The sequence below is a fragment of the Thermobia domestica genome, chromosome 13, assembly GCF_964235325.1.
Source record: "Thermobia domestica chromosome 13, izTheDome1.hap1.1, whole genome shotgun sequence".
NCBI classification, from domain to species: Eukaryota; Metazoa; Arthropoda; class Insecta; order Zygentoma; family Lepismatidae; genus Thermobia; species Thermobia domestica.
Window position 1 is genome coordinate 122,341,586 of NC_137466.1, and position 27,918 is coordinate 122,369,503.

The 27,918-nt window shown below is 36.3% G+C and overlaps 1 protein-coding gene across 1 annotated transcript in view; it reads left to right on the plus strand.

Moving 5' to 3' along the window:
* The window catches only part of LOC145668466 (poly(A) RNA polymerase, mitochondrial-like), a 53,308-nt gene extending 30,541 nt beyond the window's left edge, over nt 1–22,767 (plus strand). The window contains exons 7-8 of the mRNA XM_081736380.1: nt 1,946–2,172; nt 22,119–22,767. Of these exons, the coding sequence (XP_081592506.1) occupies nt 1,946–2,172; nt 22,119–22,684 (793 nt within the window). The 3' untranslated portion in view covers nt 22,685–22,767. The remainder of the gene's footprint in view (nt 1–1,945; nt 2,173–22,118) is intronic.
* The last annotated feature ends 5,151 nt before the right edge of the window (nt 22,768–27,918 follow it).

Sequence of the window (27,918 nt, forward strand, 5' to 3'; positions counted from 1 at the left end):
GATCATTTCAGCAGCCATCACGCTGTGTTCGAACAGGATTTCTTCGAATTCTTGCTGCGACTCCTTTCTGGACCTGCGGGGTTCGTACTATTCGTGGTCTGCTACTCCTTGCGCGGTCAGCTGCCGTTCCAGTTTCGATGTATCGCTGTATAGCGCGATACATGAATCTCTTGCTGATTTGTAGGGGTTTTAGGAGGTTGAAAATCTCACCTGCTGTCTTCCCGACCTTGTGTAGTGCAATTACTGCTACACGATTTTCGTAATCGCCCCACTCCATCAGAACTCAGTACAGTATCAACGTATGTTATAAACAATCAAACACACACTACATGCATCCTCCGCTTTATACACAGATGGCAGTACTGTGCCACTCCGGATGCCTACAGCGTCACGTATATATAGTTGTCATACTAAGATGATAGACAGTGTTTAAAATACCGTTTATCAACGTAAATATATTTTAATGTGAGCTGCAAAATACTGTGTGTCATTTTCTACTGTTTTTAGTTTTAGTCCAAATTGGTAAATTAATTCCTGAGAAAGAAAATCCCGGCTTTGTTTTTTCCTAACTTATACTCGTTTCTGTTTCTATTTCCGAGTCTTACAGAACATTGAAGTCTTGTATTTCGCTTTTATTTCAATCTATTTCTGAGAAATTTTATCAGTTTCAGCTTTGGACCTTGACTCAAGTTTTCATGTGTCTTGAGTAATCTTAGTCAAATTTGGAAACCACTTTTGATATGTCGTCAGTGACCTGCTAATTTTGAATTAGATCAGTTAGGCGGTTGCTGAGAAATAAAAAGTCATGTGGGTTTTAACATGTGATCAGATTTCATCTTTCCTACTATTCTTGACTAAATTTGGCAAGCCAACTAACAGTGTCATCAATGACCATCCTATTTTAGTCCAGATCGCTCAAATCGTTATTGAAGTTAACAGTAGTTTCAACCTTTGGCCTTTTGACCAATCATCGTATCCGAACTTGACAGGCCCCATTAGGCTTCTAGCATATTTTTTATTTTCGTTACATTTTTGAACTGAAAAAGAAAGTTTATGTTGGTTTTGGCTCTTTGTCATTGAATAAATGTGGTCTTTCTTGAGTAAGTATTGTCTCTAAGACGTACAGAATCTCTAAAAGTATTTAATATTAGAGCTTCTACTTCCAGATGATTTTTGAGACGTATCGAATTCAGTCTTTAATATTGACCTAATTTAGCCTTTAGTGTGGGTCAGTTTGAAACAAATTAATCAAAAGGTGTTCCTCAGAAATGATGAAGCTACGACTGTTTCGGTCTTTGGCATTAAAAATGACCTGCATGAGAGTTTTGATCCAGATCGGTCTATATATATATATATATATATCTAGAAATGAGATTCACAAAGACGGACTATAATATCCTGTATAGTCCTATAGTATATAATACATAGTATATAATGGTAGACCATAGTAGCCTGTCGTAGGAGCTATCAAAGGAATACTATGGATAGATGATTGTCGTCCAGTCTGTTGTTATGGCAGCGATGTTGGATGTTATGTTTCTACACGCGATAACAAGACGTTCAATCTTGAAAACAAAGCCTTTATTTAACTTTCATTCATTTGTGTATATAACTATTATATAAGTATACTCTGATTGACATATTTAAACATGTATATAAAATGAAAAATGAATTACTTAAGAGAAAATAATGAAAACTTACTCACATAGACGTAAAAAAATACACTTTAATTGCTTTCACTAAATGCTTCATCGAATAAGGAGGTAACGTAGGGAGAAAAGAAGAGCAAAACAAAAGAACAAAGAAATTGTTTTGAAGCTCCTTATCTCATAAAGCATTTAGTGAAGCGTTACTATGCTTTCACTATTTTCTGGCGAGTAATTTATTTTCTGTTCGCGCTTCTGAGTTCCTTTGTACCATCCATTTGTATGTAAATGTATTTCAGGTCGGCTGTGTATATGTCTGAGCTGCTATACCTGTATAGTCAAATGGATTGGAGAGTTTCACCGTTAGTATTCACTGTAAGGAAATGGGCCCAGGAAGTTGGATTAACAAACCCTACACCTGGTCGGTGGATAACAAATTTCTCACTCACATTAATGGTGTTGTTCTTCTTACAATGCAGACCTCTTCCATTGTTGCCATCGTTAAATGATTTAGTGAGATTGGCAGGTTAGTAAGATCTTGTTGCTTTGATGTCAGGGTGGCTGGTAATATGCGCTCAATACAAATACAAAAATTAGCTGCACATTGTTGCCAAATATTAATTCATAAGTAGATATTTTTAATGTTCTCATTTGATTCCATAGTGTGCAGTTTGGCAAAAATGCTTTGTTGTTTAATAACTTAATGAATTGGCCATAGTTTGATCTATGGCTCCATATAGAGGATTACATTTTCTCTATTTCAAAGAAAACTGTACTCAAATAAGTTAGTTCATTCCAAGTTTATTGAAAAAGAACATATACAGATTGTTATCAAAATAATGAAAACACCTGAATAAAATTCAACTTACCTATCTATCGGTTTGGAACTGTAATCCGTCCTGGAATGTCGGCACATATAAAGTGAATATTTTTCAGAGCAGTACTGTACCATTCATTCCTAAACTGCAGTATTCATTTCCGTAAACGAGGATAGAGGAGGATATCTGCTTCAGAGTCTTGAGCTCCAGAATTGTTCACAGATGTTCAATAATGCTGAGTTCTAAGTATTAGACTAGCCAAGGGAGGTGATATATTTCATTTTGGAAAATTGCTTCATTAGCTGGAAACAACATCTGGACCATAGGGTGCACGTGGTTATCTTAAATGCCCATAGAATCACTGGCAGTAATATGTCCTGTGAACCTAATCACAAGACTCATGAAATATCAGGAAACTGCGGCCTACAGCATCACAGAGTCAACTCCATGTTTCATTAAGGAAGGAAACAGTTCAGAGCATAAGTTTATTTGGGCGTCCGCCATACATAAACACTAACCAGTGTTGAAAATAAGATGAAAGAGAACTCGTCGGACCATATTACGCGTTTCCAATCATCAGATGTTGTTGGCGGTAATCAGCGATTTGGAAACACAATCCAATCATGAATGTTCAATTTATACAACTTGCATCCTACTTTGATTGTCGCAGTAGGTTGTTCTAGGTGCTACGTGAAACTCATTTCTCCGTATTTGTTCTGCAGTTCTTGCAGGAATCCACTTCAATCCTTACTGATGCTTCTTTTCCGTTCAGTGTTACTCTTTTCAATATTGTTTTGCCATATGGTTGCTGTCACTACCTTAGATACCATTCTTTGCGACGTATTTAATACAGGTCACCTTAGATACACTTGCTCCAACTAATCGTGCATCAACAATTTGGCCTTTTTGAAACTCAGAAAAGTCTTCGATTTTGCATTACTAGAGTTTTTCTGCTTCAACACACGCCTCCATTCTACCTCGTCTGACGTACTATAGACAGTCACTCAACACACCAATAACAGCGACCACGAGCTTCACATGCATCCTCAGTGTTGCTACCGTACACATATTACATGTTTCAAAATACAGATGTTCGCATTATTTTGATAACCGTCTGTTGGAAGGAGAAAACCACTTCCATTTCCACTATACATTAGAATACGTTGACTCTCCGGCCAGCCTATAGTATTTCAGCTAAAATCACAATCCTTTATTTACGTTTAAGCTCTATATGGATCTTAAACACACTTGAAATAAGCTGTACTTCATGAAATTTATCTATTTAAAGTAGTCGTCTAAGAGCAAGAAAACGTGATTTATCCTGTATTAGAGCACACTGTAGAACAGTGTTTATAAGAAAGAATTTTCTTGATAAGAAACACGCATAATTTACATTTAATGGTACTCAGATACGTACTACCATGAGCAAAATAAATGACGCGTCTCTTTATTTTGAAGTTTTTTGAAAATATCTCCGTTTTCTTTATATGTTCGAAATTTCGGAAGGTTTCCCCAGCAGGACATGTTAATAACAAACCCGTTTTTAATATTTGTGTTAGATATTAGCTTAAAATAAAGAAATTAGAAGCAAAAAACATTAAATCGACAGAAATCTCGAGAATTACCAACTCTGCTAAAGTGGGAAATTTTCAAGAACACGAGGGAATTCTGCATTTCAACACGAAGCAGCGACATCTATGTCATTGAGAGAAATGTGGATTAAATCTACAAACTAAACTTTTAACGAATATTTCTAGTATGTCTTATTATATGCATTATCTGCAAACTCCAAATATATGAATATATGCTAAGTATTAACATAAAGATAGAGCAAATAGTGGAAATTATCTATGGAAAAGGACGAATTGGTAGGACGATCGTAATGAAATATCGTCTTTACCGGAACAGGCTCAGTTCACGTAAAAAAACAAATAGCTCAGTTAGGTAAAGCAACGAGTCTGTATGCTGAAGGTAGCGGGTTCGATCCCGTGGAAGTACCGTTATCATTTTTATCACTACACTACGGTTATTTTTTTTTTATTTTTTTATTTGGGAAAGAATCAAATTGTAACGTATGTGTAAAACTCATGACGATACCAAAAAAAGAAAAAATGCTGTTGTCGCACTTGCATTAGCGTCCCTAATTTTGTTTGCAAACAGTTTCGTAATTATTTCCCCTGTGCTCACTGCTCACCATATGCTCGCTGGCGCATAACGAATGTTTCCCAGTAAATGTTAATTCTAATTTGGAGAATTTTATAAAGTTTCACAATATTTCTCACTAGATAGTCTTCTATCTACGTGTTTGGATATTTTGATAACAGATTTCCCTATTAAATGTTTATATTTCCCTAGATGTTTAATTACGGAAAAGTTTTACAATGTATTTGTATTGAATTGAAATTGTTTTGAATTTACTACATAAGGTAAGTAGACCGAAGGAGGAGAACTCAAGTAATTGATATTCTACGTAAAAGCAACCTATTGTAGAATGATGATGCTTCTTACCTTCAGCACATAATCTTAACGTTAGAGAGTCAGAGAGAGAAAAATCCTGGTTTTTCCTCCTCTATGACCACCCATCTTAAACCTCTACATATCATTGTTCGTCTCACAAAATTTCGGTGCTCCAAAAACATTCAAATAATAATAATAATAATAATAATAATAATAATAATAATAATAATAATAATAATAATAATAATCCTGAATATGCCATCCTTACATAATGTAGGATATCTTAGTTTCCTAGTTTAAATCTTAAATATCTTAGTTTAAAATGCTTTCTTTAGTACTTATTTGAGCAACCATGTAGGAGGGGGTACGACTTTTTATTTTGCCCCTCTCATTTCAGTAGCCTTCCAACAGAAAGTAATTTTTGATAAGCAGGACAGACAAAATGAATAAGAAATATATTTACAGCATCCTCTCCCCTTTCATGATTGGAATATCACATAATATTTTTTATTCTACGAAAGATGGCCCTGTGCGGTTAGGGGTAGGTAACTAAAAAAAATACCTAATATATAGCGCCCCTTGATTGTAATATTACCGCTTCTTTATTTGTACGAGGGAGCCCCTACACAATCAAGGGTGACAAAAAGAATAGGAAGAGTGTCTATTGATTCCAGTGGTGGATCCAGCACGAACTCCTGGGGGAGGGGAGGGGAAGTGAAACATTCTTTTGATGATGTGAAGCTGTCACAAATTACCACTTAACTAAACTAAACAATAGTGGGGGGAACTGGAACCCAGTCAGTTTAAATTGATGTAAAAGTTTAATTTTTGGATTCATATTAAAGTTTTGGTTTCAAATGAGAATTTCAGTCCAAGTGGTCAATGATCAAATCTCGTGGGGCTCTTCAGTGTAGGCTAATACGGCCCCCTTATGAGAAAAGGCAAAATTATTAACATGTTTATAACTTTCGAATTTTTCGTCTATTTTAAAGAAATATTTTGCTTCGTATTAAAGTGTTGGTTCCAAATGACAAACTCGGTCCGAGTGGACAATGATCAAATCTCCGGGGGGGTCTTCAGTATAGGGGACTACGGCTCCCTTATGGGAAAAGGCAAAAATATGAAAATGCTTATAACTTCCGAATTTTCCGTCTATTTTAAAGAAATTATTGGCTTCATATTAAAGTCTTGGCTTCAAATGACAATTTCAGTCCGTGTGGACAATGATCAAATCTCGGAGGGCTCTTCGGTGTAGGGGTTTCGGCTTCTTTATGGGACAAGATTCACGTAGTTGATATTGCAAAATTGTTTTGTATATATAAGTGGAAACTTGCACCATTTGGTTAATTTTACCTCTTATGTTTTGCAGATTCATATTCCAAGCAATAGTTACTTCGCAGAGCTAAAAGAAGGCACTTACTAGTTTCATTAAAATGAAATGTCTTTTATGAGAGGAGCAGACGAACGAACAGGCACCCAAACGTTGGTTGAGTTGTACGGTTGAAACTCGTTAAGCTCGCTTCAATTATTATTATTATTATTAATAATAATAATAATAATAATAATAATAATAATAATAATAATAATAATAATAATAATAATAATAAAGCATTGTAGGGACCTTTGGTGCAGGGGGTCCGTGGCTCGATTCCACTTCGTGCCAAGTGAAATTTGAGGTGGACAAATACCGTGTGCATGGGTATGTGTTTTCTTGATAATTTCCATTTTCCTCCCACTTTCTTCATTTCACCATTTCATTCATCATCATTCTCCCTTAGCGTAGGTGCATAATCGTCCAACGTTAAACTAGATATTGCAATTTCAATAATAATAATAATAAAAATTAATTCAACTGAAAGGACTGTAATTTATGTGGACAGCAATTATCATAAATATGCAACCATTATAAAAACAATGCTTTGAGTAGAAAGATAATCCTTTCCAAGTGTTAACGAATGCGCACGAGATAAGACATGTCTCGAGAAAGAGACAAGACGCGCTTTGTGACATCCAAGATAATACGAGGCAAATGTTTTGGACACGAGATAGCTTGTAAAATGCCTCGTCTTGTCTGGAATGTCTCGAAAACAAAAGTCTAAGTTTTAAAATTATTTTTCAAGATCTATTCTCTCAGAAGTAGTTCTCTGCCTTAAAACGACATTTGTGATTTAAAAAAAAGATAAACAATGCCTAAAGTTAATAGTTAACTTTTCGAAAAGAAGCTTCATTAAGGGTGAACCTGAAAGATGTCCACAAACTTCGGGAGGTGATTCGTGACATCAAAAGGAGACAAATGGTCCTCTTGCAGTTTTCGAATTCAGCTTCGTTGTCGAGATACAGGGTTGCCAACTGGTCGTGTTTGAGAAACTCACTGGGAATAAATTCAAGTCCAAGAATAAACTACTACTCATATATTTTTCAGGTCAATTGACTTATACCATGTTGTAAGGTCAAATATTTATTTATGAAGTGTGTACAAAATTCGCCAGGGTCTTTTCTGAGAAAATCGTCGAGAAAAAGTCACCTCCAAGAATAAACTACCCCTTGTAAATTTTTCTAAGAGAAATATCTGATACTGCAATATAGGGTTGTTAATTAAATATTGATTAATGAAAAATAAACAAAATTGCTAAAACCATTTTTGAGAAAATAGCGTTTTTCGATTTTCGCCTGTTATTAAACCACACTTATTTTAGGTGGTAGGAAAAAATGGAAAAGCTCCTGTAAGAATACTAAGTAAACCCTAAGTTTAAAATTTGGTGTAGATAAGTTGAACGGTATGGCCTCTAGGCGAGTGCATATAAAAGTGTGCCGAACGGACGGACAGGAAGGACGGGTGTCGAAAAGTCACATTTTCGGTATGTAGACGCCATGAAACATGTAAATCCGTTGAAATCTGAATTTGATATTATTTTCACAATCACTATATTTTCTTCTCTCTTTTGTCGCTCGAAAAAGAAAAGCCTGAGTTTACCACAAAAAGCTAGGGAGTTTCTCAAAAAATATTCAATTACAGGGCCACCGCAGTAAACTTTTTCAATTCAATTTCTTAACTGTGTTAGGCCGCAGTTGTTACTGAAGTGTGTATTTGGATAATACGAATAAAATTATCGTATTATTCAAATACATCGAATGTCAGATTATCGAATAAAAAACTTCGATTGAAGAAAATCCATACTACAAAACTAACTCACACTTTGAGCACATTTTCATTAGACATATAATAGACCAATTAATGCAATCATTGTTTATGAAATATGAAAAAAATCAAATGAGTCACTTTGGGAAAGTCGTTCAAAAAGAACACGTCAGGAGTAACCTACCTCTTGTGAATTGTTTCGAACAATGAGTTAAGATATACTTTTGGTTATTAATGAAATATTTATTTGCGAAATTTGAACAAAATCGCCTGTCGTTCGAGAAAATTGTCGGAGAAAAAACCTTGACCCCAAAAATGAACTATCCGTTGTAATTGTTTTTCATAGAAATGACTTATACTAAAATATAGGGTTATTAATGAAATACTTATTTATGAATTATCAATAAAATTGTCCGAGTAATTTTTGAGAAAATCGTGAGGGAAAAATAACTCCCCGAATAAACTATCTCTTGAGGATTCTTTCAGGGTAAGCGAGTTATTCCATATTACTAGGTTTTTAATGAAATATTTATTTCTGAGTACGAACAAAATTGCTTGACTCATTTTTGAGAAAACCGTGGAGGAAAAACACCCCCAAGAGTAAACTACCCCTCGCATATTTTTTCAGGACAAACGAGTTTTGCCATATTGTTCGGTTATTAACGAAATATTTATTTTTGAAATATGAATAAACTCTTTTGAGTCGTTTTTGAGAAAATCGCCCAGACAACACTCCACCAAGAAAACTACCCCTCGCATTTTTTTAGGACAAACGAGTTATGCCATATTGATAAGTTCTTAATGAAATCTTTATTTATGAAATATGAACGAAAACATTTGAGTCCATTTTGAGAAAATCACTGAGAAAAAACTCACCCCCTTAGTATAAACTACCCCTTGTAGATTTTTCTCAGATAAATGCCTTATACCACAAAATAGGGTTGCTAATTAAATATTGATTTATAAAAAAAGAAAGAAAACAAGATCGTTAGAGCCAGTTATGAGAAAATATCTTTTTTTTATTTTCATCGTACAGGAAACTACCCTTGTTTTGGGAGTAGGGGGGAAATAAAAAAAAAACTATAGGAAATACTATGAAAATCTTAAACTAAAATTTGGTGCAGATAAGTTGAACATACCGTAAATTTTTCAACTAATTTACGGTATGTTCAAGTATGGCTTCTAGGCGAGATATGGCTTCAGGTATGGCTTCTAGGCGAGTGCACAGAAAAGTGTAGCGAACGGACGGACGAACTGATGGACATGTATCGAAAAATAACTTTTTCGGTGTTAGGGGCTATATAATACGTGTAAATTCGTTGAAATCTCAAATTTGATTTTTTTTTTCGAACACCATACTTTCTTCTCTCATTTGTCACTTCAAAGTAAAAGGAACTCAGAACTACAGATAAAAGACACCTACTTTTACACATAGACATTTATTGATTTAAAACTGTTTTAGTTTGTGTCATTTCACTTCCAATTGAAAGGTTTTACAATGATTAACGGCATATCAATGACGAGACGGAAGTTTTCAGGAAGTAAATGCATTCAGAAGTCTAGACTGCATTACAGCCTGTTTTTATTTCTGCAATTGTTAACAGCTGTAATTTCGTCCAAACGCTTCATGAAATAATTTTTGGTTGAAGTCATTGTATTACTATTTTAGTATTGTTCTCTTCAGACTTGGTTGAAGTTTTGTCTTAACGGTTATACTTCTTTCTTATTTCATCGTTACACATAAGAACAAAATGTTATGGTGAGTGGATAGATTCGAACCTACGAACATTGAGTTTATATTCTTCCAACACTTTACCAATGGACCAAGCTTTGTCTTCACGTTAACGCCCGGTTACAGGGTTTACTACGATTTAAATAAAATGGCTGGCTGTTAGAATTCCCTGCTCACATATTTCGATAAATAATTTTCATTGCTTCGTAGATACGTGGAGCAATGTTTAGATACACATTTTAGGAGAGTGAATTTTGGTGTATATAATAATTTCATGCCAGGTAAAAGCTAGATAAGTTTTGATAAAATGTTTCATATGTAGTTCTCAATAATAAGCTTGCTGTTCGGAGTGAAGTTCCAAGGTTCAGCATTGCCTAGCAGTTTTTGCTATTAATATCCCTTCTAACAATATTGGCAGTGGACAAAAGTTAGCCCGTGTTGAAGCTTTTTGCTCCTAATTTAGTTATTTTACTTATTTAAGGAATATATTGAAAATTGTCAGCAGGCACGTATGCAGTAATTTATTTCGGGAGAAGTCCGACTTCAATATTAGGATAAATTATAATAAAATTTAAAAGATAATCCTTAAATTTAGGCTAAATTTACAGAGAAGTTGGGATTTCAGAGGGGAGTCCGGACCACCTGGACCCACCCCTAAATGCGTCCTTGTTTGTCAGTAACGTTTCCTCATTTTGAAACCCTCAAAAACTTCGGATATATAAAGGAAAACGAGTTTTTTTCGATAAAATATCACTTCAGAAGACGCGACAGTTTTATTGCACATGGTGGTATCCCAAGTTCACAAGGGCAAGAATTCATTAATTTTGATTCTCTGTCATTGTGCTCTATCGAAAGGTTAGGTTTGTAACATATTACTCCTACGAACAAGCATGACTGGCAGATAAGAATACTGCACACAACTTGCTTGCTACGCTTTGGTGATTTGCCCTCAAGGTCAATCGAGTGGTAATTCAGTTCCGTCTCTGTTCTTAAGCCATGTTCGTATTACTTCGAACAGTTTTGATAATGAAAAGCATGCCTCTTAATATAACAGACTTCTTTCGCGTAAGAAATCGAAACTCAGTTGGTCAGAGCAACTAGTCTGTAAGAATTAGGTTGTTAGTTAGTTAGGAGCCCAGTACGAGTAAGGGTTTTTATTACTATTGTTTTTATCTTTTTTATGTGAGGAAAATCAAATTGTGACATCGCGATATCAAATGTATTTGATTAGGTAGCTTTGTCTTAGCTAAACTTTAAACATCAGTAACCGTCGAAATTATTTCACCAACTGATCACTTACTGAACATTTCAAACACGTCAAACCAGTGGCATAACATGAAGGTTAACCTCTCCTCCGCAGTCCTTAGTTATGCGTCCGTACTTTCAAGGGCGGACTAAGGGCCGGGCGACTGCCCGGGGCGCCAGAGAAAGAGGGGCGCCAAAACGAGCCTCAAAAAGTAAATTTTATAATGTGCTTTCTACTGACGTTTTTGGTTTATATTCTTGTAAAGTAGTGGCAATTATATGATCTTTTTCCATTTCACTATGGAAGAAGAGAGTTTCATAGTATTAAGGGGGCTGTATCGAAAAATTGAGAGATGGCATGTAGAATAAAGAGTGCCGGGAATTAAGTATTGTTTGTTTGTTTGCTTGAGTTTAGCGTTCCACGGTTATGCCTTAATGGGCAAGGGAGATGTGGATACTAATTATAGTGGAATCCGAACCACTTTTATCGTTCAACAGTAATCCACCGGGAATTGGACCCGGTACCACAGAAGGCAGGCGTGCTAGCCACTAGACCAGGGGGGGTGGAGTTGGTATTGTTTATAGCGGGCCATATTCTTTGTGAACTTTTCCTAGGTAATGGATTTCTTTTTGAAAATGGGTTTAAAACAGGGGCGTCATTTAGGGAGGGCAGGGAGGGGCATTTGCCCCCCGTGAGTTTGAGATGTATATAGATTTTATCATTAGAATAGTAGTAAATCAGTGAAAAACGCGAAATTTTACTTATATCAAGAGGTCTTGCCCCCCCCCCCCAAAGCAAAATCTGAAATGACGCTCCTGGTTTAAACTATTAAAAACACTATGATAAAATGTAAAATATAGGCTACTACTAGGGGAAGGGCGCCAAAAAGTCACTTTGCCCGTGTGAAAATTTGGCCTGCTCCGCCCCTGCGTACTTTCTGTATATTTTTTGGCCTTGCAGCTTGTGCGGTCCCCACGCCACATTGTTGCGGGGGCGCTATTTACGCCTACCCTTCGAACGTAATTCAATAACTGTTTAAGAAATTCTACCATCAGCGTAAAAACGGGAATATATTTTTCTAATAGTCCCATAGAACTTTCACTCAGAATGCCAGATGCAATTTTTCAGAGTGGGCTCTGGCTAAGTAGAAGGAAGATCTGTTTCCTAAGTAAGTTCCTTTCAGAAAGTTTGCTATTTCTTTAACAGTGATGTAAATAAATATACTTATCCTTATTAGCTCGACACCAAACCATCCTGGACAAATCCCTCTAGAACAATGATCGGCAAAAGTTATTCTGCATAATTTTATAAGCGACTCAAGGGTGAAACACTTGTTAACGAAAGCAATGTTGTGTATATACTGCCTTGTTTCTGACAAAATATAAAGTCTTTTGTAATCTTTAGACACTTTTCCTATTCTTTTTGTCACCCTTGGTTGTGTAGGGAAGCCTCGAACAAATAAAGAAGAGGTAATATTACAGATAAGGGGCGCTATAAATATATTAGGTATTTCTTTTGTTACCTAACCATAACGGCCTAGGGTCGTCTTCAGTAGAATAAAAAATGCTACGTGATATTACATTCACGAAGGAGGAAAGGATGCTCTAAATATATTTCTTATTCACTTTGTCTGCCCTGCTTCTCAGAAATTATATACCTTCTGTTGGAGGGTGCTGAAAAGAGAGGAGGGGAAATAAAACGTCGTGGCCCCTCATACATTTTAAATTTTGTGACGTGGTTGCTCAAATTATTACTAAAGAAAGCACTTTAAACTAAGATGTGTAAAATTACAACATTATGTAAGGGTGGCATATTCATTAATAATAATAATAATAATAATAATAATAATAATAATAATAATAATAATAATAATAATAATAATAATAATAATAATAATAAATATGAATGTCTTTGGAGAGCCGAAATTATGTGAGACGAACAATGATATGTAGAGGTTTAAGATGGGTGGTCATAGAGGAGGAAAAACCAGGATTTTTCTCTCTCTGACTCTCTAACGTTAAGATTATGTGCTGAAGGTAAGAAGCATCATCATTCTACAATAGGTTGCGTAGAATATCTATTACTTGAGCTCCCCTCCTTCGGGCAACTTTGCTTATGTATTAAATTCAAAACAATTTCAATTTAAGACAAATATTTATAGAGAAAATTAAACATTTAATAGGGAAATCTGTTATCAAAATATCCAAACACGTAGATAGAAGACTATGTAGTGAGAAATATTGTGAAACTATAAAATTCTCCAAATTAGAATTAACATTTACTGGAAAACATTCGTTATGCATCAGTGAGCACAGGGCACAGGGGAAATAATTACGAATCTGTTTGCAAACAAAAATTAGAGACACTAATGCAAATGCGACGATATTTTCTCTCTCTTTTTTTTTTTTTTTTTTTTTTTTTTTTTTTTTTTTTTTTGGTATCGTCATGAGTTTTACACATATATTACAATTTGATTCTTTCCCAAATAAAAAATAAATAAAATAACCTTAGTGATAAAAATGACAACAGAACTTCCACGGGATTCGAACCGTCTACCTTCGGTATACAAACTCGTTGCTTTACCTAACTGAGCTATGTGCTCTCTTACGTAAGCTGAACCTGTTCTACAGTAAAGACGATTTTTCATTACGATTGGGCTAACAATTCGTCTTTTTCCATAGGTAATTTCCACTATTTGCACTATCTATACGTTAATACTTAGCATAGATTCATATATTTGGAGTTCGCTGATAATGCATATAATAAGACATACTAGAAATATTTCGTTAAAATTTTCGTTTGTAGATCTAATCCACGCTTCTCTCAATGACATAGATGTCGCTGCTTCGTGTTGAACTGCAGAATTCCCTCGCGTTCTTGAAAATTTCCCACTTTAGCAGAGTTGGCAATTCTCGAGATTTCTGTCGATTTAATGTTTTTTGCTTCTAATTTCTTTATTTTAAGCTAATATCTAACACAAATATTAAAAACGGGTTTGTTATTAACCTGTTCTGCTGGGGAAGCCTTCCGAAATTTCGAACATATAAAGAAAACGGAGATATTTTCAAAAAACTTCAAAATAAAGAGACGCGTCATTTATTTTGCTCATAGTAGTACATAAGAGGTATAAATGGAAAAAGAAACAAGAAGATTTGTTTCACATAAAATTTGCTTTCCACATCAAATCATTTGTGAAGTTCCACATGACATCAGACCATTTGTTAAATTCTTATCGTACATATTGTAGCACATATAACAAACGCTGATTCAGTGGCTTCTATGATGCGTAATTGCAGATCATATGATGATCATGTAAGCGTGACTTGTAAATTCTAATGCTCACCGAGGGTGAAATCACAAGGCGTAATGTTCGGGGAACAAGGACGCCAAGGAAGAAGTATGATAGTTTATCAATTTGAAGTAGCCTTTTAAGCTCTGTTCTGACTTCGTTTTGAAAACATGCCCTGTCCTATTGAAGACGACACCTAGAATGTTCTATTTCAGCTAAGGCTGAGCCATATTTGTAGCCTATCTCTGGTGCACAATATCCCTGGACTTCGTGGACAAAAACTGTGAGCGTGGAGTATGATATATATATATATATATATATAAGACATGAAATAGGACGACACAATTTGAAGTAATGCAGGGTGTTTCAAAATTAATATTAGGGTTTTGAAACTTTGTAGTATCTATTACAACTAACTTACAATTATAAATATTATATGAAGTGAAGCAACTCAAACAGTTTTGTACGCACGCATGCACATGCATTGTTTCTTCTGTCTGCCGTTAGAAAGAGCAAGTAGCAAAGATGGAGACTAGAGAGCTGAAAGCTTATTGTGTTTTAATAAAGACTGAATCTGTAGTTACAGTGCAACCGTCTGTGTGAAGAATATTAAGGAGACGTTTGCAACTGCGTCTTTATCGTTTGCAGTTGCTACAGGTCTAAAGCCTACAGACTACGGTTTACGTACCAATTTCGCAAGTGAAATATTGCTGCATAACAATGAAGATTTTCTGGATCGTGTCGTCTTCAGTGACAAATCGACATTTCACCTAAGAGCTAATGTGAACACTCATAATGTTTGCATCTGGCCGTCAGCAAATCCTCAGGAGATATTACAGTTGAAGCGAGACTCCCCTACATTGAATGTGTTTTGTGCCATATGGCGGAAAGTTTATCTGCCTTTCTTGCTTATCGACTAGATTTGTGCCATGTGACGAATGAATCTCACATCGAACTCTTGTAGCAAAGACTGTTTGAGGTGCACTTTTACTTGATATATTATTTATAATTGTACGTAAAATGTAATAAGTACTACGAAGACTTAAAACCTCGATATTCATTTTGAAACTCCCTGCATTTCTCACCAACAGTGTTGGAAGTAAGATGTAAAAAGGAGAGTTATTGTGAAGTTATGTTCACGAAAACGATGTTATTATTAGTCGAGACTATAACTACAACAACAACACGGGTTAGTAGTCAAAAAAATGTAATCAAACGTGCACTCGTAACCCTTTCGGACCCAGGTGGCCAAAGTGGCACACACAGGTGTGTCACTTTTTTAATCTGCTCCTGTGTGGACACTAATTAAGATATCGGGATATTTATATTTGCCAAATATGGTTAGACCTTAGTTTATCATATTAATTTCTTTTTCTTCTGGTGTCGAATTCCCTTCTCAAATTTCACCCCAGTCAAAAATTCGAGAATTTTCGAATTTCCTTTACATTTTTCCCTGTAGCTTCCTTCGTTGTCGAGAGACCTCCTTAAGACTTGTCAGGTGGATACCTCAGATAGATACCTAACTGTTGACATTAATTGGACGGGCCTGCGCGCAGTGTTGCCAATCAGGGAAATTAAAATTTCCCTAAATTTCGGCAAAAAATTCGAAATTTTTGTTTATAAATCCGTACCTATACGTCCGAGTACAAGTCAGCTTACGCCAATCGAACATTTGTTCCTACTGAATAAACGTGGGTACAGATCGTTACAATGGGGTAATTAGGGGACGCACGAAAAATTGTATTTAAGTTGTAACCCTTGATTTTTCTAGTTTTCCCCTTTGGTAATTAGAAGCTTAGTTCATTAAATATCGCCATAATCCCAGACAACACGTACGTGTACGACACATGTGCACTATCCATGCATAAACCGTACATGTGCACATGTGCATTTGTGTGGATGATGAACACATACATAACCTATGCATAAGCCGTACACGTGAATTTGGTGGATGAAGTACACATACATAACCCGCGTATGTGCACATGTGCATTTGCGTGGGTTATGCACACATACATAACCAGTGACTAAGTCGTGCATGTGCATTTGCATGGATAAAGCACGCATTTATATAACGCGTGGAAGAAGCTCACGTACAGAACCCGTGCTTAAGCCGTTATGTGCACATGCGAATTTGCATGGATGAAGCACACACTTATATAACCCGTGCTTAACCCGTTATATACACATGTGCATTTGCGTGGATGCAGCGCACGTACAGAACCCGTACTTAAGCCGTTATGTGCACATGTGCATTTGTATGGATGAAGCACACATTTATATAACCCGTTCTTAAGCCGTTATGTACACATATGCATTTGCACGGCTACTGCACGTGTGTATGAGACGTCCATAATACCGCGCAAGTGTATACTTTTACTTTCATTCTTTTACTCTCATTCTCATCAACAATATAAAGTAACCTTCATTTTTAGTAGGTGTCGTTTTTCCTCCAGGCCGAGTTATAGAGAATTTTCGACGAATGACAGCTGAATGATTGTAAAAACTCCATAACGTCCGCTGAGCTAGGATATAAGATCAACAGGTGGCATCACTGTACTGATAACTACTGCCAGACAGTTCATAGGTTTACAAAATTATTTTCGTGACCGATTACAGCAGAATATGTTGCGTTATTTGTTACTTGGCAAACATGTCAAAGATACTACCTAAAGCTTTACTCGTTGCAAATAATAAACTCCAAAAGTAAAATTCTCACTTACAATAATTAGTTACTTGTAATATACTCTGAAGGTGATGTCTTTCGTGTTATAGATGGTGTTACTGCGTAAGACACCAAATATATAAACTCTTTTCTTTTCGTTGCATCTCGAATATGCTTTTACATCACCTCTGCACTACGAGGAAATCGCATGTGTCTTACATGTAAGTCATCTGCTAGTATTGCGTGTAAATTTTCTTTGTCCTACATGTAAATCACCTGGGTACGCGTGTAAATCACCTCTGTCGTACATGTAAATCATCTGAATACTGCTTGTAAATCACCTATGTGTTACGTGCAAATCACTTCTGTCCTACATGTAAATCATCTGGGTACTGCGTATAAATCACCGCGGTGTAAAGCACCTGTGAACTACATGTAAATCGAATACGTGCTACTTGTAAATCACCTGCACGGTAGGTGTAAATCATTTATTCGGGACGTGTATGTGTGCATTGCACATGTCCTGCGCACGTGAAGATGTTGAATAGGACCTGTGACGTATATGTGGATCATATGTACAGGCGTGCATTTATACAGATGATGCACATGTTGCATCCGTGCAATTGTACATTTACTATGCGGGTACTATACGTGTATTGTGCTGTGTGGGATACTCGTAGGATATATTAGTGGTGTACCAATGTTTAATTTAAGATAGTTTATGTCTGTCTGGTAGCAGTGTTGTCAGCAACAAAAAATTTTTATTCCAGATTTTAGGGGAAATTTTGGGAAAGCTCTCTATTTGCTTCTATTCTTTCCCTCTTTTTAGCTACATTAGAACAAACGTACCAGTGTCTAAAAGCCTTGTCCTTAACTTACACAGCGCACCATAAAAAGTTTCACTAGAATAATTAGGGGAAGTACAGTTAAGGTTTATAATAAACCATGTTATACAAATGGTAAGAAAATGGTGAATTTCTGAGGTAGAATGAGATATTTTTTTTTTAAATTTTATGCTTACTTTGTTGGATATCGCCATGATACTTGTAGGATATATTCTTGGGGTATTAAGGTTTATTTTCAGATAATTTTGGTCTGTCTGATGGCAGTGTTTCCAGCCAAAACAATTAATTCCAGATTTTAGGTGAAAAATTCGGAAAATTTCCCTTTTCCCTCTATTATTACCCTCTTGCTGGCTACATTGCAACAAACGTACCACTACCTGAAAGCTTCCTCTTTGCCCTACAGAACGCACCATAAAAAGTTTCAATAGGATAATTAGAGAAGCTGTAGCCCCGGCATATCTGTTGATTTTTGCTTCTCAGGCGTAAAAAGTGTCAAAATTTCATGTGTATGATGACAGAGAATTTTTTCTTTTCCTCTTTGAATGGAAGCCAGCGACTTCAGGATTTCACTGTACCTTGTCAACATACCAAAGATTTTTTTTGGTGACTTGAACCCATATGGCAGCAGTGGTGCTAGATGCAAAAATTTTGAAATTCGGTTAGATAATTTTTTTGTAAATTTTCACCCCTACATTTCCTTCAACAATTTTCCACACTTTAGCAACACTGCAATACAACTTACACCAAAACATAGCCACATCCATTTTCTAAAAAACAAAGCCTTAACCATATCAATCGAATAAATGGTTTCTGAGCAACAAGTCACTAACTGAAAATGTAGGAAAACATGACCTGGGTCCGAAAGGAATAATCACACAATTTTGTTCGTATAGGTACAAAGAAACAAACGATTTGTAAGTTACGAGTCGCTTCGATTCAAGTTCTGTGTTGATTATTTCAATAATCTGCAACATAAATCAATAAATAATAGTTGCCAGAAAAAAGACAGACATTTGAAAAAAAACATGAAAAAGAACGATGTTTTTTATTGAAAAAAACTTCACAGAAAAAAAAACGTTTCTTTACAACACTAAATGCTACTAAACGAATTCTAGTCAGCAAAACGCGAAATACAGCATGAGACAGTGCGGTCGACAGGTGGTAAGAAATATTCCAATAGTCGACCAACATGAGAAACAGGCGGTCGAGTTTTAGAATATGTCACGAAATCGAAAAGTTTATACATGCATGTTGGAAAACAGACCTTAATACCAAACAAGGAATAATTTGAAGCAATTTGGCGCACTCTTCAAATAATCCAATAATCGAACACCCCTGGTCGACAATTGGTTTGTAAGGGAAAGAAAAAGTGCCAAATTTCTACCACATTTTAACGCGTATTTTATCATTTAATACTTTCGAGTTATTGAAAAATTATGCTGATACAGCTTCTAGACTAACTTAGTTAGGTGAAAAAAAAATTCTTGTCTCATGTACTATCTATATCCTCAGAAAAACGAAAAACAACAGGAACACAAGATTCTCATTACACGCTGTGGTAAACTGCGCACTTGAGTCGTAATTTTACAGATACGTCGAAATTTCTTGGTTAAAGAAAACCAGCTGGCCAAGGGAGAGTGAAACAATAAATGCCATTGGTGGTATATGATGCGAGCTTTATCGTGAATCACAGATATATATATTTTATATACACAATAGTAAGCAAAAATGGTCGACTATTGGATGGCGGTCGACTAGTGGCGAACTCACCCTATAAATCCTCAGTTTTTAAGCATTTTCGAGTATAATTCTCTACAATACAACATAAGGGGATATTTTATTTTATTTATTTTATCGTAATTTTGCAGAACATTGATCTATTATTCTACTTTATTCGACTTTAAACCATCCCTGTGTTGTATTGCTAACCTCAGTTTCCCACCAGACGTCAAAACGAACATTTAATTCCCAGCAACCTAATATTCTGTGACTTCGTAGCGTCTTATTAACTGCGAAATTAAACAAGATATATCGTCTTCTGCTATTTTCGTCTTTTTCAGTAGAATGCGTTCAGATCTTATTTCATGTTTTCTCTTAATATTGCTGCTGAAGTAATGTTGCCAACCGTACGATCTTCATTTACACGGTAATTGTCGTGAACGTACTAAGTACAATTCTGGGAGAAATGGAAAATATTTTCACATAGAAGTCAGTAATTATTAAACATACCATGCACATACTTGAGAGAGTTTATAATACTTCGATTTCTATACTTTGTTTTTCTACACATACCACATGTCTACATGTAAGGATTTTTGTTCGAAAAAAAAGTTAGTGAGACAATACAAATTGGACGTTGAGTTCTGAAAGAGAAATGGTGGCTCACTGGTAGAGAACTTCTCTGATGCTACGACTTCGTGGTTCGTTTCTTGGCCATTTGAATTTTTGGTGGATAATTTGTCTTCGTGAATTCTAGTGTTCTTTCTAATATGTTCCATTTTTTCACATTACCAATCCTCCCGTCACCATTGTTTCGCATTTATCATCTGTGTCCTGTAATCATGCAGGATATGGACATGGGATTCCTACTTGATTTAATAAGAATGCGTACTCAATATTCATAGAAAATTACTTTTCCATTACTTTTGGGGGAAGTAATTTTTAAGGAGTTTAGAGAAGTTACCAAAACTTTTTTTTATAAAATTTACCCTGTCCGGAAGAAAGAAAAAAAGATCAAGAACTATTTGATGAATCACCATCAAATTTGGTCAGAATGTAGAGAGTCAGAAGTTAGAAATCGAATTCTTTGATGGAGGCTCTATTTACAGGAGGTGGTGAAAATTATTTTTACGTTGATCAATGTAGAGCAAATACCGTAATAGATACCGAGAAACTTGGTAGAAAATTGTTTTTACGTTAATCAGTGTAGAGCAACAACGATAATAGATACCGAGAACCGGTTTGTGCAATCGATTAAGCGTCCCAAGCATACATTCCATCTCCTCCTTTATATACCTATTGAAACTAGAAGAAGCAAATGATCACTATAGAGTGGAAGCGGAGAAAATCTGTTTTCTATCATCAATTAAGCGTCCCAAGAAGATATTACATCTCAACTCTAGTATCTCGACTAAAACCAGAAGAAATTACTACCACTTCCGGTTTCAGTATTGAAAAAATATCACTCCATACAAACCAAACTCCTTCACGTGATGTACACATAACAGTGCTAATTGTTTCTTAATATAAAAGTGGGAATTAAACTAAAAACTATTTTAATTAGATCTATATTAAATTATAGAAATCGGAAGAAGCACGTGAAAACCCAGAAATTGATGTTGTCTACCATTTACTTTCATACCCTAAGATCCAACCAGGGACTTGTAGCATATAAAGTGAGCACTCTATTACTAAGCGGCTACTAGTCTCTTACCCAATGAAAAATCAACGTCCCATTTGTTATCGCCTCAGGGTCAGTCGCTACAGTGTACACAGAACGTAAGTTTTGAAAACAAATAGTGATCTAAAGGTATCTTCGTTAGTTTCTTTATAAATGCATAAACTATTGAATATTATACAAAATCTTTCCAAAAAGTATCGGAATAGATTCGCGAAAAAATAGTTATTACAGATATATGTACATGGGTTTAAATTCTTCAAAATAAGATTTTTTTGCGTCAGCATACTGTTGCCAGCTCTCCCGCCACGCTTTGTACACTCCCTGGATGTCTGCAACCGGAATCTTCTTCAGCTATTGGGTGGGAAGCTGTTTACACTCTTTCAACGTCCCATAATAGTGTTCTGTCAGGCACCAGGGAAGAGAAAAATGGGGTGGAGCGAGGTCTGGACTGTAGGAAGGCTGGAGAAGCGTTGCCATGTTGTACTTTGTCAGAAAATCCCTTACGTGTTGTGACATGTGACTCGACGCATTGTTAAGGTGAAGAATTCAGGTATCGGCGATATTCTTTCAGTTTCACACAAAACTTGATACCATACTTCTGTTCACTCTGGGCGTGATCCCCACTCAGCAGGAGCTCAGAAGCAACTGAGCCGGATTGTGTCGTTACCTGACATCTTCCATCAACGTCCTGCCCATGGAAACTACCCTCCATTCCTTACTTTTGGCTGGAAACAATGTCCTGTTACTTTTTAAACATATCTTTTATGTTGTCACAAGATGATGATGTATTTAGATGTATTGCATGCTTTTATTTAAACTTATGTAGATTGTATGTAAGGTTATGTAGATTGTATTTCTCAATCTGTGTTGTTTCTTTAAAGGTTCGAAAGACAAACGTACCACCAGTGACGGTATTAACTGTACATATTTGAGAGACATAAGTACTTTAAAACCAACAGATAACAAGGAAAGTCTAGAAGATCTCCTTAAGGAATTTTTCGTATTTTTTTCTCGTTTTGATTTCGATGAAAAAGGAATGAGTTTAGTGTCCGGGAAGTCGATAATCAAGCCAGAGTATCATGCACTATATATTCAGAATCCTATTGAGCGAGAACTTAATGTGAGCAAAAATGTAAGCTTAGAAGAAACTGAGAGATTACGTATTGAAGTGCGAAACGCAGTGTGGGCTTTAGAAGAAGGGTTCATAGATGAGAAAGAATACAACCAGAAAGAAAGCTGGGGCCTTTTAAATTTGTTTGTTAGTAATAAAATTTTGAAAGGAAGTAGATTTCAGGGAAGAGGAAGACTTGTGGAAATTAGTGGACTGTTTGAGGGGGAGGAAGAAGAAACCATAATGGTGAACAATGTTAAACGTGGACTCAAAAATATTTCTCAGAGGAGGAATACAAACAAAGAGACCAGTGCAGTTAAACAAAGGAGGAGGTAACGATAAAGAGAAATAAGCCAAATAATAGTTGGGTAGCCAGGACGTACAATTGAAATAAAACTACGAAAGTATTTGTTATGTAATACTTTCATTTTGATCCCTTTTTCCTAGACCCACAGTAGTTTGTAACATATACGGTTCATATGGTGTAAAAGTTCTGTACAGTGAAACTCGTTCAATTTAAATATAAGGTACACACCAAAAGTACGTGCTGTTTCATTTTAATTTCCAGGAATAAGGAAATACAGGTAACTAATCTGTGTCTATTTCTTAACAAACTCATCCTCTTTATTAATATACAGCTGCTATTGCTCCGTCCATTTTGTGTAGCATGTGGCACAGTCATTTTAGAGGGCATGTTTCAAATATTGGTATAGCGCTTCCCAGGGATGATCTACCGGCAAAATTACGTCCACGGAGAGAATCCTTGAGGTTTAGGAACAACCAGAAGTCACGCGGGGCTAAGTCTGGTAAGTAGGGTGGGTGTAGCAGTTCTTAATCATCCAAGATTGAGGTCACAACATTAGCATGGTGTGGTGGTACATTGTCCATGTGGAGGATGAAATTACCATTTGCGGTCGTTTTTCAGTCAATTTTGACAAAACAATTCTGTATTCAAAAGTGAACGAACATACTCGTCCGTAATTGTATGACCAGTTCAGGGTGGGGCAGTATCATTCCCTGGGAATCCCAGAAGATAGCGTACAGAACCTTCTCATTAGATACCACCTGACGAAATTTTTTGGAGGGTGGAAAATCTATGTTTCTGCTGCATCGACCTCCTTTTTATTTTTAAGTTGAATAATGAAATGTGTGATTCATTCATTATCACAACACTTTCCAAGAAATTGCGTTCCTTTCTTCAGAAGAGTGTCAAATTTGTAACATTTGATCGAATCCTTGCCTCTTTTTGATCTCCATTAAGCATTCGTGGAACCTCTAGCGAGAGGAAACTTTTCTTAGTACCAGTTCCTAGTCCCATTGTTAGCCCCAGTGTCTTAAATCTCGTGCGACACGCCGATCATTCATGATAAAATTTTAAATATGGGCAATGTTAGAATCAGTTGATGCTGTTTTCGGACAACCAGACCTCACACATTCGGCATGCTTTAAACTCACGCATGGTTTCAACGATACACATTCTCCAATTGACGATAAACATCGGCTGCACAACATTCAGCTACGGTGAAGAATTTCAGAATTACCTATTGCTCTTCAACCGAAAATTCCATGTCCCAAGCACTATGAAAAACAAGTCTTACTCGTTCAGGTATTGACTCAACTGCTGCCACCTAGTAAACAAAACCTGCACTGTTTAGAGACGAAGGATGGAGATCTCCGACGCCACAGTTGCTTTCCTGATATGACAAATAATGTGGACTTAGAACAAAACGGCACGTACTTTTTATGTACACCTCGTAATATAAAAGTAATTCCTGTTGTTTTGAACAGAGATTTTATATCAAATGATGACATTCTGTTGCAATAAAGTATAGATAGATTGTAAGTTTTTATTTTTCTAAAAAAAACTTTAATAGTCGAAGTTAGATATGTCGTGCACAACTAGCACTAAGCGTATTAAATTCATACTATTGAAAAATATAAATTTCGGACGTTGTCCCATCTTTATGATTTTACTCAATGAACTGGTAAAAAAACATAGTAAAAAGAAATCAACGTTTCAGTTCCCTTAAATCAATGGTCAGCAGCTGTGTTTCAAAAATCTGCCCATGAGAGAAGGCTCGAGCTGTGTCATGTCGATCAGAGTTGATCCAACGTACTGAGAGCAAAGTGTGGTAGTTGCCAGTCAGAATTTCAGTGTTAAGTCGCTCAGAATTTACTAGGCCGATGGTGGGGGTCAATAATGAAGTGTGCTGTATATGATGCCCTCTACTTAATTCAATGTATGTGTGTGAATTGTGGTGACCTTTGTTTAAGTTTTGTATTACCCGGATGGCGCAACATGTAGTGTTACAGCGCAAGGACATCGATGTATATGAAATATCTTTTCCCTTCTTTCACCTTGGCCAGCTAAGTTAGTCAATGGGAAGGTAACAATTAGCTTCTGTAAATGCTATTGTGCATCATGTCTTCTGTGTACCAGTATTACATCTATCGTACCCAGAAAATACCACAGTAAATGATAAACACTAAATACCCGGGTTCTTATCATGCACTAGAATAGTGCCATTAGGAAGTCCTATTATATTTGTTCTCATAAGTAATTAAGTGTCTATATTAAAGAATTGGGGAGAAATATTTGAGTCGCATGGTTATTTTACTCCACACGAATGAAAACATAAGCCATATTTTCTTAAACTAATTCTTTCTCAATTACACCTTGTTATGCCCTTTAAGCTAAGGACAAAACAATGGAATTTCAACTTGAAAAAAAGAAAACAACTTTTTGGTACCAACCCAATCAATCGACGATTTAAATTGGAGAATTCAAGTCCCAATACCTTTTTTGCTAATTTTGTTGACCAGAGTATTCGAGGTGCCTAGTATCAAAAGCCGCCAATTCTTTTTTAATTACCGAAATTGAGTTATATATCGCTTGTTATATTTTGACCTAAAGGAATTCCATGAAAACAGAAGTTTGTTTAAAAGCTTAATATTTCATACTAAAAAACTAGTTCAAATATGGGACTTTGTACGCGTGTATATGGAGCTTCACTGCACGTTTTGCGAGATTACTCGAAACTAAGCGAAATGGATGTGGCGGATTTTGATACTAGGCGCCTCATTTAAAATTGGTTTAAAAGGACAAGTTTCGTCGATAGGTGTCACTACAATTTTCTTATCTCTCATGTTTTTTTTGTTTTTTTTTTTTTTTTTTATATATATATATATATAAAACTTTACGATTTCTCTTACAAATTTCAACCTACAGACTTGAAGTTCCTTTTCTAAAAATTTGAAATCTCTAGGCTACAATTTGTAAATTTTCGTGAAAGGTAAAAAAAATACATGAAAGAGGTACGAAGACTGTAGTGACACCTATCGGTAAATCTTGTCCGTTTATACCAACCTTAATGCAAGTGGCTTTCCAGTTCTCTTACCACCGGAAACTACATGGTGTGAAAAACTGAAACCCGTTTCCAGACAATATCTGCGAAAGTACTAATGGTATTAAAGTATCCTTTATACACAATGTAAAGGGATCCATGATGAGTGTGTCACAGCGTTTGTGCTTTAGAGTAGTCATCATAGGCGTTCAAAAATTTATGCTGTAAGCGTAGCGAGAGACCAGACTACGTTCGAATCATTGACTGATGGCAGCCATCACCTCGTTATTTAAGTGAAATTTCTGACCTTTCATCCCTTTCGAGGACCGAACATGTGAAAGTCACAAGCTAAATGGTCAGGGGTGCAGGAAGAGTGACGCAACATTTTCAATTGTATTTTCAAAACAAGTAATGAATTTGCGTACAAATAGGGGAATGAGCTTTAATATGAAACACAATTACCGAAGTTAATAATCCAGAGTTTTTAATGAAGGTGCAAAAACAGTCAAATGGTTTTTTGAAGTCAAGCACGATTGGTTCCTGGCAATGAAAGAAGGCGGTAACTATGACTTTCCCTGCAGACGTTTCAATTGAATTTCTTTCGGTGTGGGGTATTTCCATTGCATGAACTTGTTCAAAATGGTGGCACCAGAATGGTGGTTCATCCGCCGCAACGAGAAGTTATCCCCCTTCAATTAGTAGCACGACAAATGTTCAAGGAACACGCCATACGGATTTACGTTTTGTCCCTCCGTCAATGTCTTGGAAACCTACTGTGCGTACACTTTGATACCTCAAGTGTTCCACAATATTCTTGGCAGTACCATAAACACATTGAATTGTTCCACTATGGATCGAGTGCTCAAGCGTCTATACGCATCAATAGCTTGAGACACCTTTACACAACTGTTCTCAGTGGCAACATGAGCTTAACAAAAATGGACTTAAACGCGATTCTTACTGGGATTTCTATGGTATAACAGACGGTTTTTAGTTGAGTGATGTATGGTCATATCAACCCCCAGCGCAATTGTTACTGGATTTCTACACTTACGAGAAAGCTTTTAGTTAAGTGACTGTGGTCCGCACATTGATCCCAATGGGTTTGTTACTGGACTTTTTAGGTCTACCAGACTGCTTTTAATTGAGTGATGTATGGTCAGCACACGGATCCCAACTCAAATATAAATGAGTTTTTAGGTATCTCACATGGTCTCGAAAATAAGAGAGGTCGCCCATTTTACACTATCATCATCTGTTAACTGCAAACTGACGTGCTACTCCTCCTACGTAGTACGGACTTTACCTGAACATCCTACTACCAACAGCCCTGACCTTTGCCAGTCCAGACTTCTGACGTGTTTCCCACTAGAGATTTTAATTAAATTACATATGGGTGTGTGTGTTGCACTAAGAGAAAGAAAGACAAATAAGATCTTCAAGTGTAATGTCCCACTACTATGTCCTTTAGGCTAAGGGAGGCAGATGATTTAGGTAAGTAAATGATAGAATGGGAATATGGGAGGAAACGGGAGTACCCCGAGAATACCCACGGACACAGTCGTTCACCTTGGCCGGAATCGAATCAGGGACCCCACACACCAGTGGTAAGCACTTTACCTCTGAACTACAACCATGCCTTGAGTCCAGGCTGAGTTTTCCACTTCCAAAACAGGAATCGTAGCCATTTATTTACGACCGATGAATATCGTCTGCCTGGCAAATGCAATGGAAGCTGCTAAAGCTTGATTTTCTCTCTGTATGTATGTTTCCTTGACATAGTGAAATTAAATCTTTCAGTTTAACGTCCCATGATTATGTACTTTAGGCTAAGGGATACGAATGAGCAAGGCAAGCGAATGATGATGGAAAAACTGGTGGGATGAAATGTGAGACGAAACGGGAGTACTCCGAGGAAACCCACGAACACAGTGTTGCCCACCACAAATGTATTTGGCCGGAGATCGAACCAGGAACCCCACACACCAGAAGTAAGCGCTCTACCACTGAGCCACCGTGCCTCTCGACATAGTCTGAAAAAAACAACATTACATTTTGTTTGATTAACTAATGGTCAATTAAGTAACTGGTTAATATCATTTTTCGCCTTACGTGAATAAGAGAGAGAGGCAATTTAGGTAAAAGCAAATCAAAGGTTGAAGATTGTATCCAGAATTATCAAAACACGAAGCCCGAACGCATCCACTTCAATCATACAGGAAAAAC